Genomic DNA, 19,977 nt, shown 5'->3' with positions numbered 1-19,977 from the left:
ACATGCAAAAACAGGACCTAATCACAATACATTACATTATCTGCAAAGCAGGCTCCCGGGGGGCGCATTATCCAGAAAGTCTTTAATATCTGGGTGCATTAAAACAGGACCCTGGTCCTGTATAGCATCCTTGTGGCTAACTACAGAATGCGGACTACCGGATCCAGCGCCCAAAGCAAACCTTACAAGCTGGCCCCACTGTTGCCAGGTTAGGGTGCAATTCCCAAGATGTACCTCAAGAAACTGCTGGTGAACTATGAGGCAGTAAGCAGTTGGACCTTAATAGGAGTTTCAGTCAAAGTAGTAAAAAAAATGAAGAATGATTTAGAAAATCTCTCCATAAGACAAGAGGTCCATGACCCCAAAAACACTAGCAAATAACTGTAGTCCCACAACGTGGGCAGAGTTAAATGAGCATATACTGTAGCATGTCAAACAAAGCTTTTGCTAGTGGTGTCCAGTCAGCTGAAGTTAGCGGAATAACCCACAATCTATGGCTTACTGTACTGTATTATTAAGATTTTATCCTTTAGGTCTACTTTAAAGCAGTGACTTAGAGAGATCTTTAATAGGTCAGTGTAAAACTTCAAACTATGCTATCTCTTTAGCTAACCCATAAAGCAATGGGAATATTCTGTTATGTTTTAAGTACATGGCCAGAAACATTTTGGTAGCGCTGGGAGGGGTTTGGCTGTTAAAGATTTCTGCTCATCTGTCCTTGGGACAAGTGTTTTACCAGGCAGGAAGAAAATCTGCAGTAAGGGACCAGACACCAACAAAATCTTACAAGGGCTGCAGGAGAGAAAAAAAGAAAAATCTCACTGAGGCCCAAAAAGCAAAAAAAAAAAAAAAAAAACTAGCTCTTCCCAGCTCTATTTAAAAAAAAAACACTAGTTTCCCTTTATATACCAGCATTTTATTTTTGTAAATAAAATAGCTTCAGATAACAAGTGCACGTATGAGACAACGAAATAGATGTGGAATAGTTATAAACATTGTGGTGGGTCTTAGGAAATATCCATGCTGCTTTCCATTGCTAAAAAACAGTTTTGCTGCAATTGCCGAATTGATTTCAAAATGCTGAGCAATATTTCTCACAATATTGTATGGATTTGCAGATCTACTATAGTGCTTATGAACAGCTTATTGTATTAAATAGGCATTAAAAGATTAGTTTAGAAAAACCCGAGGGCAGAGTGAGTCCATATCACATTCAGGCTGAGGTGTGAAAGCTACTTAACTATTCAGCACACTTCTTACAGCACAAAAAACAAAACAAAGAACCTACAACAGTACATGTCATTTCTAAACATGGGGACACTGGCATAAGAGGTTTAACATTGCAGCTGTTTAGATAGGTCCATTGAATGCATTCTGTACCCATCAAACATTTTTACAAACAAATCTGCACATCATAATCAATGGACTGGCTGCTCACTAGGTAATTGGGGTCTTCTAGACCGGTTGAGAACCACCTTGCTCCTGCAATAGCAAGCCTTGCTCTGCTTTATATCCAGCAGAAATGATATTCCCATTATGCATCTATTGTCACCTTCCCTTTGATGGTTTATACACAGGAATACAATGAGAATGTAGCTTAATTTAAAAATGACACCTGCATTGTGACAACTGTGCATGAGCTTTATACCTACCAGCAGATCTTGCCAATCTTTGTCAACCTGAGCAGGCAATACAAGAAATTCTGACAAAAACTGCCTGTTGCTTTAAAAATCTCACAAGTCAAAAAGAATTGCCAAGAAACAAATGGACCCAGTAGCAGGGAATAGGGCAAATACAAGATGCACATAACCTAGTAACTCAATTTTCAGAAATCTTCCAAGACAGCTTATAGGAGAGGCTCCACAAACCTATAAAAAACGGGAACCAGGTCTAAAGTCTTAGTGGTTGTAAAGGTAAAAGGTTATTTTGCCTGAAAAAGGGGTGTCCAAGATTGGCTATATGAATGCATTCTAACACAAAATTGTACATTTAAAAAGGTTTTTTTTTTAAAAAAAACCTGTAAAAATGCGTTTACACTTTGCGAACAAATGCAGCCGTAAAAAAATTTTGACAGCGTCTCTATTGGCTTTTTAGATTCTTTACAATCACGCCTCATTCAGGTGATCAGTTTTTGGCAGCACCTATATGTGAGCAACTATTTACCTACTTAACCATTTATGAAGCACACAAAGGGCAAAATTAGAACCAAAATGTCTAATGAGCACCTTCAGATTTCATTGAGAATTGCTACTACATCCAAACCAGATATTGATGCATTGGTTTATCAAAAACAGTGTAAAATATTGCACTAGTTTTATGTTGCCCTCTTACTTTTATAATTTTTTTTTTTTAAATTAAGTTTTATTATGCAGACATTATCTAGAATCTATGATTAAATTGTTATCTGCCCAACTTTTTCTGCTCATTAGCTATCCCTATTGCCAGTGTATTTTTTGTGTGGCCCAAGTCCATTCTTCTTCCAATGAATTCCAGGAAGGCCAAAAGTTAGGACACACCTGCCCTTAAGCAATTTTTTTAAGTTTTCGATAGAGGGATTACAACACGTGTCAGTTTTTATCGCCGTGTCCCTGTTAGGAAGATTCACGCCCTCCATTTGTCCTGCTTACCATTATCGATTAAAGATAAAGGAAAATACCACATTTTGGGTGGTCACCAGAAAAGTAAGAGGGAAAACTTCCAACAGGGACACAAGTTCTAATGACCTGAACCCGCCCCCCGACCCTGAATTTTGCAAAAACTTGTAATATCAAGCCCTTTTGTCTCTAACCACTTCAGCCCCAGAAGGATTTATCCCCTTAATGACCAGGCCATTTTTTGCAAAACGGCACTGCAATGCTTTAACCTCCCTGGCGGTATGATTATTTCAGATTTTTTATGCTGAAAGCGGTACCATTATTTTGGCATTTTAATATTATAGGCCTGTAATTATTAGGAATAATTCACTTAAATCTGTCCAAACAAGAGTCTAGTAGACATCCCGGGTATGATAAAGTTTGAAAAACGAAATAAAAATGATAACATACTAAATAACTATAAACAATAAGAATTATTCAATAATGTAATCAAATCCAAAACACTGAAATTTGCTCAGTTGCAGAATTGTCGCTTTCGTTACTTTTAGTGTTTGATGATGGATTTCCCCACAAATCACTATTGCTCAATTCTGCGAGTGATTCTAATTATCACTGTTTTCTAGCTGGTCTGAAACCACTTTTGATGTAAAGGGACAGTTGGTTGCTATGGACAATCTCCAGTTTCCAGCCAGAAACAGTATATATAATATAAAACTGCATGCAGGACACTGGGCAGACCACTAGGGACGTGTAATTATTTGATACAGTACTATAATCTGTAAGATTACTGTATACTGTGCGTTTTACTTTTTGAATTTGGTGCCGAACTCCATCCCTGTGCGTCGCAACGCTCGCAGGGAACGGAGCTCAGCACTGTGAATCCAGCGAGACACAGCGGCTCGCCAATCACAGCGGGGGGACATCGCAGGATCCAAGGGACATGGTAAGTAACATCTGCAAGGATCGTGTGATGCGATCCCAAGTCTGGCTCGGGGTTACTGCTTTTGGTATTGAAAATCCACCCCGAGCCAGACTCGGGAATACCAACAGGGGGGTTAACTGACAATTGCACGGTTGACGGTTGGATGGCGGGGAGGAGATGGCTTTTTTGTATTGAGAATATCCTGACAGCCTGTATTTTTACCATTTACTAAAAGTACCCAAAAAAACAAACCTCTCTTCCTCTCTATTGCTGGATGCCCATGGACGTCACATCTCTTTACACCTCCTTCCTACATGGGGTAGAACTAAGGGTTCTTTAGCATTTTTTAAGACAATTGTTCAAACAGCAAACAGGCTAGCTTCATCAAAGAGGCCACTTAGTCTACACTTTAGCACAACTATTGCCAGTTCCTAGGGGACTTGTTCCTCCATAAGGTCGGCAAAGCTATGGGGGCATGTTTCGCCCCCAGCTATGTGCATCTGTTACAGAATACTGGGAGGACCTTTACACATGGTCCAACAATCCCTATGTAGACCACATCCAATTTGGGCGACATCAAACGCATCTGGCAAGGCGAGGAAGTAGCAATACCTTTTACCCATTTTCAAAGCTTCCAGAATACGGTTTACTTTTGTGCAAAAGTGCTTACTTGTCCTGGATTATAGGCTTATTTCATGATGAATCAGGTAAAATCTGCTCCAAAATACACCTCAAATCGATGGTAGGAATTTCCTGAATGCACTGAAAAAGTGGTCCTCATCTGGCCTGGAAAAAAACATTCCTGTAAGGAGGTTCTCTAGGTTGCATAGGAACTGTACCCTAATGGAAGACTGTCTGGGCTTTATTCTCAAAGGTTCATACAAAAAGGGTACAGTAAGGAATCTACTGACCTAGCTTTTGATAGATACTACCCCCATCAGTTTAGGGACAACTCGGGACACCAATCTTGATAGCAGTGGAGCAGTTGGGACGATTTTCAAAACCCAATTCAACCCATTTTTTTTTTTTTTTTTTTTAAATAAACTTTTAAAAAAGAAAATGTACAAAAATGTATAACAAATTACACACACAGCTCCTAACTAGATACATTTAACTTAGCTGTCATTTGTAAGGGTATAGCAGCTCCATGTAGCTTGACAGCCCCGGTGGCCAGCGGCTTCACAATACTAGATGTGCCGTGTCTCGTCTATTATGGATCCTTCCTTCATAATTCATATATATTACGGTGGGTAGCCAGGAATAGAAAGGTTTATGACGCTTCACAGCTTTGAAATGCATTCCTACATCCCATTGTGCATGTGCTTACTAGAGACGTCGGGTGGCTTCCAATTCTGAGTTTAAGCATCAGCTCCAGCTTTATCCCAAACTAGCGATCGTGGCTTCTCTCCAACACAAGCATTCTCCCCATGCCAGTGGGCAGGACTGGGGGTACTAGACACTGCTCTATTAGTCTTGGTTCCCATGCAACCAAGATTGCCTCGCTCAGCACATGTTTTTGCAAGTGCAACTTATTTCAACACTTTTCACATGCTACACTATGGGGTTTGCACATGTCTCTACCATTTGTTTTACAGTTGTGAAGTGAGCACCCTCTCTGGTTTCAAAGCAGCACCTCTGTAGCTAAAGCAGCTGTTAATTAGAATCCTGGGCTACCCACGCCATTTTTTCTGCCATTTTCCTACAATTGTATTTATCCAGGACAATGAATGCTCCTATTAATGGTTATTTTAAACTTTTTTTTTTCTTCATCTGTATGGATTATCCATGTTCGTTTATCTAGGGCATGGTTAAAGAGGTTGTAAATCCGAGAAAAAAAAAAAAACTGTAAGACAAAAATGCACAATTCTACTCAATTCCACCTTTGCTGTTTGTTGCACCCATTCACAGCTAAACCAATCAGTCGTCACAGAAACTGAAACAAAAACAGCATACAATATATGACAGCAAGCTCAGGGTCTTACAACCTTCAGATAAATGCCAGCTCAAACAGTTATAGTCTAACAGGGGAATCTATGTATGCCTCCAGAATCAACACAGCTGCTACAACTGAGCTCTGAGAAACACATCAAGCACAAAAGTGTATCAGTCAGGCTGTGTACACTAACATTTCCATTTTAGTCAAAGCTCATGTGAGGAAATGACATTTTGCATGCACAGCAAAAAAACACTGATCAGAATTATTCAGGTTTATTAATGCAGAATACTTTACATGAATGGTAGGACCAATGAAAGTTCATGTTTCAATACTCTGCACAATGGAAAGCTGGAGTACTTTCATATAGCAACTACATTCTACAGTAAAATCAACCTTTGAATAAACCTCACGCAACGCAAAAACAGAAATTTAAACAGTTTAGCTTTTTCAACTTTTTTTTAGTCATTCACATTTGTATATTTCTGGAGCATTTTGAACATTAAATAAATCTTTTCAGTCTTACAGTATTAAAAACACTCCATATGTACCCAATTTTTACAGCACGTGTATACCTAAATCCAGACACGAACAGTTATTTCTTACAAGTCTCCCACTCTACCCAGCTGTATTGGTGCTACAAATCAAATTTTATCCTCACCCAAGTCCAGCTTCAGGCTTTATCTGACTTTAGATCTTAGCCCCATGTGTGTGCTCAAGCCACACCACCAAAAAGTTCTGCTGAAACACTTTCAGGATGACCTCACTTACACAATTTTGCAGATGGGAATAGAGCTAAGATCTGAGGTTGGGCCATAGCTAGAACAAGGGTGCACAAAGACCAAAAACACACACTTACTTCAATATGGCAACAGGAAGGTTCAAAACAGCCCAAGGGGACACGGATGGAATACTTTTGTTATACTGCAGTAGTGAGAGCTTAGTGCATAGCAGAGAAAACTTCCATACATTGTAACAGCTTTCTTTAATGTCCACAGGCAGACTATTCTTGGAATAACCATTTCCGGGAATTTAACCACTTCCAGACCGCCACACGCCAATAACCCCAGTATCCCAGTAGACCGCCACACGCCATAACCCCAGTATCCTTGTGTTCAGCCAGTGGTCCAGTTTTTGATAAGCGTGGTCTCTGCGGAGGATTCGCCACAAGATCACTTATCAGCGGCGGGAGAGGCTATGTCCAGTAGAATATGCACTCAATACTTGGTTGGGGCTACTTTTGCATGAATTACTGCATCCATGTGGCGTCGCATGGATGCGATCAGCCTGTGGCACTGCTGAGGTGTTATGGAAGCAGCCTTCAGCTCATCTGCATTGTTGGGTCTGGTGCCTCATCTTCCTCTTAATACCCCACAGATTCTCTATGGGTTTTAGGTCAAGCGAGTTTGCTGGCCAATCAAGCACAGTGATACCATGATCATTAAAACAGGTTATTGGTAGTTTTGGCAGTGTGGGCAGGTGCCATGTCCTGCTGGAAAATGAAATCAGCATCTCCATAAAGCTGGTTGCTGTATTTCAATTAGCATGATGTGGACCCTTTAATACTATGGTGAGCCCTGAGGGGGAAATTGCTTCAAAGGGGAAGAGATTACTTTCTCAATTTAAGCCCCAGAATGGACTCCCTTAGTGCCCTGACGAAGCTCACATGGTGAGCAAAATGCATTGCCGTAATGTGACCTGGTGTCTCCAGCTCATTCACACAGCTTTCACACCTGCCGCATCATCCAGCTTGAGATTACATAGCACCAGCACGGACTTGCCATTTGGGATCCGCTTGTTTTTGGCATTAGCACCTGTCTCTGGGACCAACATCTGCAGCTACTTGGAGCCTCTACTTCAGGGAGTGAAGATGCAGCATTATCCAGGAGCAGTATACCTCACAGGAATCCAGAGCTGAATGCATCGTGGGTGAGACTGTTCATGGGATGCCTTTCCTGGAGGTTTGTTCAGTGGCACTGATATGTCTGCCTACCTGTGATTTCTCATCTGCCCTTCACCTACCCCCCTTAGCTGTCACGCCATTTAACATTTGCCTTTTCAGCACTGCCTAATCTTCTGGCATCAGGTTCTCGGTGCTGGTTTATACACATGATTTGGATTACATCTGCAGTTTGTTAGTATTGCCCCTGCTACATCCATTAGCCATCTGTAATATATTTTGACATCCGATCCTTTTTCTCCCACCATTGCACAATCAGCGTCCTCCTCTGGTATGATCGGATGAATGTCTGTGAGCCCGGGTAGTTTTTAATTGTTGTTCTTGACAACTTTGTCATGAATGCGTTTTATGTGGTGAAGGTTTGACTTTTTTCTACTGACATTGTACATGTTTTTATTAACAAATTTAAAATTATACTCATGCTGCAGTGTTTTCCCATTTGGAGCCCCTTTTCGTCTGACCCCGTTTTTTTATTTGGCTCATCACCTTTTTAGTATTTCAGCAGAGAGAAGCATGATGTGCTCTAGAATTTCCTAATAGAGGGCAGCATTGACTTTGGACTTGATAAAACACAGTGGATCAACACCAGCAGATGGCATGGCCCCCAAATCATCACAGACTGATAGCCAAATGAAATGCAATATTTTCCACAAGGTCCCAGAGTCTTGAGAGTCAGAGGAGTGGAGAGGCACAATCCAAGTTGCATGAAGTTCAGTGTGAAGTTTCCACAGTCTGATTTTGGGAGCCCTTCATTTGCTGGTGTTGGTCCACTGTTTTATCAGGTCCAAAGTAGGCACAGGCCTCTACCAGGAATTTCTAGGGCACTTCATGCTAGCCTCTGCTGACCAGCTTTATTGAGATGCTGACTTTTTTCCAGCAGCACTTGGCACCTGCCTACACTGCCAAAAGTATTAATACCTGGTTTAATGATCATGGTATAACTGTTTGATTGGCCAGAAAACTCGCCTGACCTAAACCCCATAGAGATTCTATGGGGTAATGTCAAGAGGAAGGAGAGACAAAGCAGAGCAGAAAGCGCTGAAAGTCAAAAAGAAACCTGCGATAAAAAGGGGAAGGGGTCAAGAGGGAAGGGGCTAACTCAAGTGTATAGAGAGGTGAATGAAAAACAAAAAAATTATACAAAAAGGTATAATGAGCATGAGGGCTAGTATACTAGCACATAAAAAATATTGTAAATAATGAAACAAAAGAAAATTCTCAGTGCAAAAGGGCTAGTATCATACTAGCACATATGTGGTAACTCCGCAAATACTTATTGGCAACTCCAAGTAAATAAATGGTGAACAGTCCCGCCACCTTGTAGTACAAAGTGCTCAATGAGTCATCAGTTCCAAAAAGGCAAGTCCACAAGCCACAGGGAAGGGAAAAAAGTCTTCAGTGGGGACACCTCTGTGCTCGCAAGCAGCTCACCTTACTGCTGCAAGACAACAGCTTGTAATCCAATAACAAATCACCAGCAGGCAAGGGTCCCAATCCAGTAGTTCAGGCGATTCGGGTGGTGGGTTTGCACACCAATTCATACCACTTTTGTCTGTTTGGATTAGCCATTTAGGTGTTGCAGCAGTGCCCCTTAGCATAGGTATTTCTGACAGCGCAGGTGTTTCTTCATTATTTATCCAAAAAGAAACCTGGGTTTCTATATCCCCTTTAGCAGTGCCGCAGGCTAAAAGTCTCCATGCCACGGCGCATTGATGCGGCAATTCATGTAAAAGGAGCCCCGACCAAGTATTGAGTGTATACTATAACGTACATACTTTTCAGTAAGCCAACATTTCTGTATTAAAAATCCTTTTAATTTGTCTTCTGTAATATTCAAATTTTCTGAGATACTGAATTTTGGGCTTTCACTAGCTGTAAGTCATAATTAAAAGAAATGCTTGAAATACATCACTCTGTGAAATGCATCTATATAAAATATATGAGTGTCACTTTTTGTATTGAATTACTGAAATTTGATGATATTCTAATTTTAATTTTTTATTCTAATGCACCTGCATGTACACTAGTATATTGCACCGATTCAATAGAGGGTATGCGCGTTTAAACCACAAAACACACAATCTAATTTTGATGTTTAGAGTAGTTCGCAACAAACCCCAAATGCATACATGTTCAATAATGAGACAAAAGCAAAATCATACTTCACATTCAATTACTACAAATATGCTATCAAGTAAGCTATGTGAAATCTTTTTAACAAAGTAACCTAAGACCCCTTTTCACACTGAAGGCGCTATAGCGTTAAAAATAACGCCTGCAATCCGCCCTCAAACAGCTGCTCCATTGTTTCTAGTTTTCACACCGGAGCGGTGCGCTGGCAGGATGTCAGGAAAAGTCCTGCCAGCAGCTTCTTTGGAGCAGTGAAGGAGCGGTGTGTTTACCGCTCCTCCACCGCTGCTCCCCATTGAAATCAATGTGGCAGCGCTGGGATACCGCCGGCAAAATGCCGCTATTGCGGTGCATTGCGGACGGTTTTAACCCTTTCTCGGCCGCTAGCGGGGGGGTAAAAGCGCCCCGCTAGCAGCCGAAATGCGCCGCAAATCCGACGTAAAACGCCACTAAAAATAGCTGCGTTTTACCGCTGACGCTATAGGCGGCTCGGTGTGAAAGGGGTCTAATTCCAAAAGCAAAAGTAAGACAACACATGACCAAAATAAATAAGTGGGACATATGTGATGCAGTCTGTCAATAGCATGGCAGTTTGTCTGCCACGTCTCCATTGTAACTGTTTTATTACCTGGTGATACAGCCAGTCTTTTTTGAATTCCTTTAAAACCATAAGAGCACTTATCCTGTTAGTCAGAAACGGAAGTAAACAGCAAGCACCATAGACTTCTATGGGGCTTTACTAAGCAGCACAGCCACTAGACAGCGCTTGAGGCATGAGATTTAAACAACCTCCACAGGTACCTACCATCAAAATCAAGGCAAGTATGCATTCCTCTTGGGGGGATCCATTAAATCAGTTTAAAAGGGGTAAATATGTTAATTGCACTAAACTGCATTTATCAATTAACAGAAGAAAATATCTAGCAAAAGTAGCAGTTAAAAGATTGAGGGGAAAAAAAAAAAACATTTAACACTGATGTGCTTACGAAGGCAAGCTTTCATTTGGGTTAAAATCATCATCCCGAAAACAAACTGTCTATAAGACTTTGTTCACGTATGTCTGGGCAGTTTCCTTGCATTTTTTTTCTTTAAAGGATTTCAGTGCAGTTTAGTTCACCAGTTTAGGTGCAAATTTTTAGTGTATGACACTTGAGTTCGCACCTGAACCAGACTGAAAAAGTACAGGACTCGCGCTCAAGTTCGGCTTTAATTTGTTAGTCAAGTCCATCTAACGGTACTATCCACAGGTTGACAATGCTGCTGTCCAAGGGTGGTTTATCTTGTTCCTCCACTGAAAGCGGGGGACAAAGTAAACCAACCTAACAGGAAATTTGTTACTGCACAGGACACCAGGTGAAAAACACTACAGAACTAATGCAGCCATAAATAAATTGCAATATATTAAAAATTTTTAGTTTTACTTTAAACCCATCGCCAAAATGTTGCTCTTCACCCATCTGGATACAGAAAGGGAGGGTTATGATCCCTGTCATTTTTTGCCACATTCAGTGTCTCATTGGCGCAATTTCCCTGCAATTACTGTCCCATAGCGAAAACAGGAAAAGAGAAAATCCCTCCAAAGTGAGGGAATCCCTGGCTGGCACCAGAAATAGTGTCCCCATTGGAGACTGCCCCTCTTCCTATTTTTACGACAGCACAAAATTTGGGATTTACTTTTACAGTAAGCAAATCAAAGACAGCAAATGTCCCTACCAGGCAGAGTGCAGTAAACATGACAGATGTTCTAATCCCTCGCTACTCTATCCAAAACAAAAAAAAAAAAAAAAAAAGTTTTAAGTTTATACTTTAGGCTTTACAAGAATCCAGCCTTACCATTCAGCAAAAACAAACGGCAGTGCAGGTGGTGACAGTTTCCAATTCCTACAGTTCTAACAAACCAAATCATGAGGTTATTGGCTTAGATATAGAGCTGGCTCCATAGAGTGCATTCCAGATTCACCATTGCAATAATTGCGGTCTGTGTGTCTAGCCAACATCTGTTTCCCAGGTAACAGCAATAGAAAACGACTAGAAATGGGGTAGACAACTTAAAGATTGAAAATGTCAAGGAGACTTTAAAACCAAAAATGATGTATTATCCACAGACCCAACAGACTGCACTTGGGCTTCTAAGATGCTTGCCTTTATTTAGGATGTCATTTTGCAATCTGTCATATGTATATTGCCTGGCAGAAGATGCATCTTCTCCCTGGGCATCAGAATTTAAAAGCGTGCATCACGTAACAATCAGGAATGGGTTTCAGTGTAGTCTTTAATAAAGCTAGTTAACCTTTTTTATAGTGTAGACCACAAAACAATTACTTTTTGGCCATTAAAATGGTTACTTGGCACATTTCACACTAATACTCCTTAGCACTCTAGCAGCAGCTGCTTATGACATTTATGAAAAAACATAGGCCACAAACAATATGCATACATATTTAAAAAAAAACACCAACCCATATGCACAGCACACAGAAGAGACACTGGGTGAAGCAACATCTTTGCCTTGGCAAAAATTGAGGAAGTGGAGGAAAAAAAAAAAGAAACCCTTCACTGGGAGAGGAATGGCTTGACGGGGGAAGAGATGACCAAGAAAGAAATGCATTGATATGGGGTGGGAGTAGGGAAGCAGCAATAGAAAGGTGGGTACTGTGGGGTAAGCAAAATGACTGTAGGTTTTGCGTATACAGAAGCCAATGTGCAATCTGTCAGTGCTCCTGAATTAAACTGGTGGCTTTCCATACATTTATACTGGTGCTTCTGTCCACACCCTTACATACTCTCACATTGCACATGTGTTGGTAGTTAAGGGATACCATACAATGTTTGCAAAAAAATATATATCTCTCTCGCTCTCTATCTCCTCTGAACCCTTTATAAACATGGTCTAATTTGCCCAAAAATGTGAAACATCTTACCTCCTGAGAATAAGGCCCACTTTATTTTTTTTGGCATAGCATTGCTGCATAACAGATCACTAAATCCTAAAGCCTTTACAATTAAGTCCTACACTCTTGGGCCACAGACTAATATTCCAGACTTACTCTCTTGAAAAACTGGGTGAAAAAAAGTGTAGCTAGCCAGGAGATTAAGAAAATGTAGAGAACTTTAGTCTAATAGTAACCAATGAACCCTGGGAGCACCAAATTACTAAACAGGCGATGGCCAAATCACTTTTTGGTTCCACAGAAATAGACATTTTTGAGTTAGCAAAGGCAAACTAAAAGCATTCTATTTTTTTTGGTACTGGCTATTAAAAGAATGATCAACTGAAAATCACGTTTGATTAGATGCCCATTTTTAAGCCTACACACACTTAAGTTTGTTACTAGGTTCAGAACAGGCAAATTGTGCACCATACCGCACAAGAAATTGAATAAAATGTCAAAGTGTTATCAGCAAGTACATCAGCATGGGTGGGAAAGAGCCAAAGAATAGCAAGTGTACAGATTTCCAATCCAGCATATTGCAGCCTTACAAAAGTTCAGCTTGCAATAGGTAAAGTGAAGGGTATTCAACCAAAGCCAATTATAATTATAGCTGGGTATGCATCTAGAAGCCAAACGGCAGTCCAGAGCTATTAAATAGCAATTAGCATTGCTATGTTACTGGATGCTGAAGTGGATGCACTTGGAAAATAAACAAGGAGTGTGAAAGGTCTGTACCATCTACCTACTCTTGCCACTGGCCATCTGTGTCTAAAATTCATGACAGGACACAATAAATGGGTAAGATTACACATGAATGATCATATAGAGAATAGGCTAAAATGTACAAATCACAAAACTAAATGACACAGCTGAACATAAGCAACAGAAGCTGCAGTGAAGGTGTTAATTAACACGATAATTTAAATTAAATATTAAACCTAGTCTGCAATACCGTAAGTTGATAGAAAACTTACACCTGTCATAATGAAAAGCATTACAGAACTAAGAGAGCCTATGATGGAAACACATTAGATAAAATAAATTTGTCGGAGCACAGCCACCTATTTAGAAATAAGGATATTCCATTACACTTTTTATTTAACTTTAATTTGAAGCGCTTAAAACAGTATATAAAGTACATATTATGTTCCATACTTGGAGGAGGAATATATATTCAAAACTGCACCACTGGTAGCAGAATAGGTAGCAAAATAGGCCTGGCAAGATCTTTAAGGGGAAAAAACTTTTCCCCACGCCCTTTTTTCTTTTTTTACATGCATGCCAATGTTCATTCGCTATAATAAAAAGAGGGGGAGTCAGGTCTCTCTTAACTAGTAAGTGTGTCAGCCAGCCAATAGTATCTGTTTAAAAACACACCTGAAATCAATGATGTGCTGAAAAAAGACCCAAAAAAAAAAAAAACAAAAAAAAAACTATTGTCTGGTTGCTAACTGCAAATTAGCTGCCAGGCCAGTTCCTCAATCATATGAAACCATGTAGCAAAAAGAGGAGACTAGGAGTCTAAAAAGATTGTTCGGAGAGGAACACTCAGGTCTTAAAAAGGATACAAAACTGAATACTTTATTGTATAAAAAATCTGAACATATAAACAATACATGGTACCTCCACCAATGATAAAAACAGCTAAGTATAGCAACAGACACACCACCTTCACTCTCATTTACTCCAGATCTCCCCAGTATGGCCGGCTACCTAATGTGATCTTACTAGTTCCAGAGCATTAATATAACCACCGCTCCTGAAAAATTGGGACAATATGACTAAAGAGGCAGTTTCTGTACAGTAGTAATAGGTAAAAAAAAAGTGATGGTAAACCTCCCACGTTGCGGCCGTTAAGTGTAGTAGGTAAAAAATTCTGGCAGTTCATAAATTATACTGAATTAAATCCTGAATAATGTTGCATCATAATAAATTGTTTAATTGCACATGTGTTGGGAAGATTGTAAGAAGTCACGGAATACACCACATCAAAGGTATAGGCAAGCACATATCTTCTCTAAGTTTCTACAGAGGACAAACCTTCATGTGTAGTCAAGTTCAGTTTGTCTCACCTGATTGTAGGCACTGTCACTTGTAGGATGAAAGACACCTTAGAAGGGGATCCCCTGGTGATACTGAGATGTGTGATGCCTTCCAGGTAGTATGTAGCTGCTGTCGTTATGTGGATCCCGCTCCAAGGGCCGTTGTATGAATGAACTGTATTGCTTCGCCGAGCCTGAAACTCATACTGCTGTCGACGCTACCGCAGGAAGGGCTGAGCATTGCAGACGTGCAGCGCTGGGAGTGGAGCTCAAGTGAACAGACTGAGCGGAAGTCAGGTTCTCAACGGCCATGCAGGACTCCATGGGATGAGAATACAATCAGCTGATGTTTCTTTCCCTGAGGCAATCAATAGATACAACATTCATAGAGATGCACATGGTCCCAGTAGTGGACTTCCATTCGCCAAAGATAAAAAGGGGAGAGGGGAATATCTGGTAGGTGGGAGTTGGAAATGGCTGCTGAGTCTGGGGGGCATCTAGCTGACGCGTTTTAATCGTCAAGCAATTTTCTTCAGAGCAGGATCCACATGAAAGGAGCTACATACTACCTGGAAGGCATCACACATCTCAAGTATCACCAGGGGATCCCCTTCTAAGTGTCTTTCATCCTACGAGTGTGACAGTGCAGAGGCGAGACAAACTGAACTTGACTACACATGAAGATTTGTCCTCTGTAGAAACTTAAAGATATGTGCTTGACTATACCTTTGATGTGGTGCATTCCGTGACTTCTTACAATCTTCCCAACACATGGTCAATTAAACAATTTATGATGCAACATTATTCAGGATTTAATTCAGTATAATTTATGAACTGCCAGAATTTTTTACCTACTACACTTAACGGCCGCAACGTGGGAGGTTTACCATCACTCTTTTTGACCTATTACTACTGTACAGAGACTGCTTCTTTAGTCCTATTGTCCCAATTTTTCAGGAGCGATGGTTATATTTATTAATGCTCTAGAACTAGTAAGATCAAATTAGGTAGCCGGCCCTACTGGGGAGATCTGGAGTGAATGAGGAGTGTGAAGGTGGTGTGTCTGTTGTTGCTATACTTAGCTGTTTTTATCATTGGTGGAGGTACCATGTATCATTTGTTTATATGTTCAGATTTTTTATACAATAAAGTATTCCGTTTTGTATCCTTTTCAAGACCTGAGTGTTCCTCTCCGAAGAATCTCTTTTTAGACTCCTAGTCTCCTCTTTTTGCTACAATGTTCATTCTCTAGCCATTTCAAATACTCCACAAAAAAAAAAAATGAAATTTTTGCTCATGAAATCCTACCTACCATTGTGCCACAACTTTATAACATGGTTGTAGGTTATTTGTTTCAACAATTAAAAGCAGATTACATGTATGGCCATCACTGTGGAATAGAAGATGTGTGATATATACACATATACATACACGGTAGACACTGAGGGGAGTTTTACCAAAACTGGAGAGTGAAAAATCTGGTGCAGCTCTGCATAGAAACCAATCAGCTTCCAGGTTGCTTGCTCAACTTCAATGCAGGACACTTTCACTCCTTCCTGCCCAGGCCAATTTTTAGCACTGTCACACTATGAACGGGCACTGATGAGGGGGCACAGACTGGCATTTCCATGGGCACCTCTGATGGGGGCTGAGTTGATTATGCGCCATCAGCGCAGACCACCCCCCCACCCTGACAGGGGAGCAGCCCATCTGCACTCCATGTGAGCGCGAACCAAGGAAAGTCGTTTACTTCCTGGTTACCACTGTGATCTGTCACAGCTGATCACATGGTAAAGAGCCTATGTCATAGGCTCTTTACCACGATCGGAGATGCAGTGTGTCGGAGCACCCCTGGGGCACACACGAGCAGATTATACAGGATTTATATAGCACCAACAGTTAGTGCAGCGCTTTACAACATAAGGGCAGACAGTACAGTTACAATACAATTTAATAAAGGAGGAATCAGAGAGAACCCTGCTTGCTAGAGCTTACAATCTAGATCAGTGTTTTTCAACTTCAGTCCTCAAAGGCGAGCCCCCCCCCCGCCAACAGGTCATGTTTTCAAGATTTCCCTCAGATGAAACGGCTGTGGTAATTATGAAGGCAGTGAAACTAATTAAATCACCTGTGCAAACAATGGAAAGTCTGAAAAGATGACCTGTTGGGGTGCCTTGAGGACTGGCGTTGCGAAACACTGATCTAGATATCCAGTCAGGATAACGGAGCCAAATTGCTGACGCCAAACTGCAATAGGACAGGCGGCAATTGGTTAATTGAGCAAGCTGAATTTAGAAGCTGTTTGGCTAGCACAGCAGCACCAGATTCTGAGTGCTCTAGTTTTAGCAAACTGAAACAAGTTCAAAGTCTTTCTATATTACAACTTGTTTGATTTATTCAGATGTGCTGCACTATGCATTATGTTTGAGTCTTTGGCTTTATCAGATTGCCCATTGGTTGGACCTTTCATGGTATAAACAACTTAATTCTTACTGGCACATGCACACATTTTGTAAAAACGCAAAGACACCATCTCACTAGTATGGGAGTGTGTGCTAAAAGGACTAATTCAACTCTTACCTGAGATCCTTCACCTTCCAGCCTTGGAGGTCTAATACTAGCAAGATGAATGGTCTTGTAATCACCAGAGTTCAGCTTCACCACCATTGCATCGGCATTCAACACCTGTACAACCTGTAACAAAAAAAAACAAAAAAAATACATGAGGGGGGGGAAGAAAAAAAAAAAAAAAAACATAACAGCATAATGAAGATTTTAAAGAACAATCAGGATCATTTTCAGTGCGACTAATCCCTGTTGGATATTTACCCACAATTACATCTTGCAGGTGTGATGCACTTTCTGAAAACTCATGCATTCAGGAGTTTTGTGCTTTCAGAAAACGCACCAAATCAGCAGGATTTAACAAAAGCCTATGGCTCAGTGCAATTAACCCACAGGAAAGCCACAGGTGCACTGTCCTGCACTCACAGATCAGTGTGAAAGCAGCCTAATAGTTTACCCATATACCCATTGAAAAAATGATTATGCCCAGTGTATGCGTGTACTTGGTATCAATCTGTTGTTTGGGACAGGAGACAGCACTTGTGGCTCTCTCTCCTTTCCCCCTGGGATGGCAGGACAGCAAGCCCATATCGTGATCAACGGGTTGCCAATCCTGGGCATGCACTTTCCTGGTTTAGGTGTGGCCTATTTGAGGTAATAGGCCACATTTGAGTGGCCCGGGGGCAACATATTGAGCACCCCTGGAGTGGGGGCTGGTTCACACCAGCAGCATGCACTGCTGCCAAGGGACTGGTATGCCATGTGAGGACAGCAGTGTCAACGCATTGTAAACAGAAGAACATACTTTGTTAAACCTTTGACATTTAGTTCAGTTCTATCGGCAACAGTGCCGTGCAATGCATTGGATTGTGTAGTATCACGCTAAATACCGCAACACTGTGTGAACTGTCATTGGTTACAGAGCTTTTTGCTTTCTCTATTGCATTGGGCAAGTCTGCCTAGGCACAGCCCAATGCATCTGTGAACAAGTTCTAGGGAACTGGTTAAAACCACCGTCATTTTTGTTGCCAACTGTGTCCCATTGGGGAGGTTTCTTACCATCCTGTAGACGGACATTTTTGCACACGTTCATATAACACAAAACATTTGAGTAGAGCTTCTGATGCCATTCATTAATGGCACCCCAAACACAGCACGCAGAATCACATTTTTCCTAATGTCAAAATGTACAGTAAAAAACCATGCAACGCTCAACAGACTACATGAGCCGCAGTCAGGGCAGCCCATTGAAATAAACAGGCTGGTCTGAGCATGAAGCATGAATGTAGCATGAATACATGTACAAAAGGTGTGCCCTGCATTGTGTGTCATAGTGAGAATAGGGCTTAATGCCGGCCATACACTGTTCGAATTTCGAAAGAATTTTCTTTCGAAAATCATATCCAAGAATTTTCGTACACATTTCGCACCATTAGTGGGCTGCAGCAATGGCCGATTTTCGTGCAATCAAATTTGAGGAATCGGACATGTTGGAAATTTTTAGAAAAACGAACAATTTTCTAATCAATGATGGGAGAATCGTGCGAGAAATGTAAGAAAAAAATTTAGGGAGAGAAGATTCCCGGCCACGAAAATTCCTTTTCTGTAGCAACACAAGGTGAAATTGTAAGGCTTCTTTGGCCGAACTTCGAAAATCAACGGTGGCATTATCGGATCACAAAAAAATGAAATTTCTGATTTTGAAAAGAAAATCCGTTCGAAATTCGATGTATGGCCTGCTTAAGGGTAATACACTACAGTTCAGACTGTCTGATGCTCCGAGGGGATGTAACCTTTTTACTTAAAAGGTTAGCTTAATTTTACTGCCTATGCATGTAGGAGGCACATGTAGATAATGGTGCAGATCTGACCAAAGCAGAATAATGCCCTTTGCCATCGGTGCAGGTGATTTACATACCTCCCAACGCCTGGCAAAAAATTCCCAGTGAATTTGTCCCCGGCCTGCCTTCTTGTTAGAAAGTTAGGAAACTCCCCGCTATTACTGCTTACCACCACCATCACAGGCGTGAACTTTCTCCAATTCAAACCTCCATATGCTCTTCCCCATCGCAGCAGCCCTGAGCTCAGCAATGCTGCAATACAAAAATAGTAAACCATGCCTGGACAGGAGCTCTCTCCTGTAATGATAGTTAATGGGAGTGACTCAAACATCCTTGCAACAAGGCAGAACAGGGGATAGCCATCTCTGGGAGCTGAAAGCCCCACCCTGACCTCTTTAGCTGCTCAAAACTGTAAAGTAATAGTGGCCATAAACAGTTCGCATTTTAATCAAATTTGCTTAATCAACCCAAATGCAAAACATGAGTAGCCCTGTAGACAACATCCTGCTGGACAATCCTCAGAGACAATAAGATGGTCATTGCTCAGGTATTCTAAAAGACTCAGGAGCATTGGCTGTCAGAATACAATAGCCAGCAAGGGAGGTCCCTCCTTCCACACAGATTAACCTAGAAGGGGAAACCTATTGGATTTTTCTCATCCAGCCCACAGGCCTTAACAAAAGAAATCTCAGGGTTAATTCACATGGGCATTAAAAACACTGCATTTGAATGTGTGGAGTGTATGGTTTCATACACCTCTAAATAAAGCACCATAGGAATCAATGAAGCCATACCTAGATGTGTCTAAAACTAAGCATGCCACGTTTAGCAGAACAGAAAGAAAAAAAAAAAAAAAAAAATAGAACAGATTTCAGAATATCTGTAGATTTTACTTACGTACACCCTTAAAGTCTAAGAGGAACTGTACGCTCCTAAATGAGTACTTAAGGTGCATATTTTACATTTTCTGCAGAATATACCCATATGCGCACTTAACGTGTACGAGTAGCCTTAGGGCTGGTTCACACAACTTCTGCGTTCTGATGTGTTCTTGCAT

At 41.0% G+C, this 19,977-nt stretch overlaps 1 protein-coding gene across 1 annotated transcript in view; it reads right to left on the bottom strand.

Annotated features, from left to right (window-relative positions):
- SND1 (staphylococcal nuclease and tudor domain containing 1) overlaps window positions 1-19,977 on the bottom strand; it is a 957,459-nt gene that overhangs the window by 808,219 nt on the left and 129,263 nt on the right. The window contains exon 10 of the mRNA XM_073619298.1: window positions 17,095-17,208. Coding sequence (XP_073475399.1) covers window positions 17,095-17,208 — 114 coding nt within the window. The remainder of the gene's footprint in view (window positions 1-17,094; window positions 17,209-19,977) is intronic.

Source organism: Aquarana catesbeiana, linkage group LG03 (genome assembly GCF_042186555.1).
Source record: "Aquarana catesbeiana isolate 2022-GZ linkage group LG03, ASM4218655v1, whole genome shotgun sequence".
In the NCBI taxonomy this organism is placed as follows: Eukaryota; Metazoa; Chordata; class Amphibia; order Anura; family Ranidae; genus Aquarana; species Aquarana catesbeiana.
This window is presented reverse-complemented; position numbering and strand designations above follow the sequence as displayed.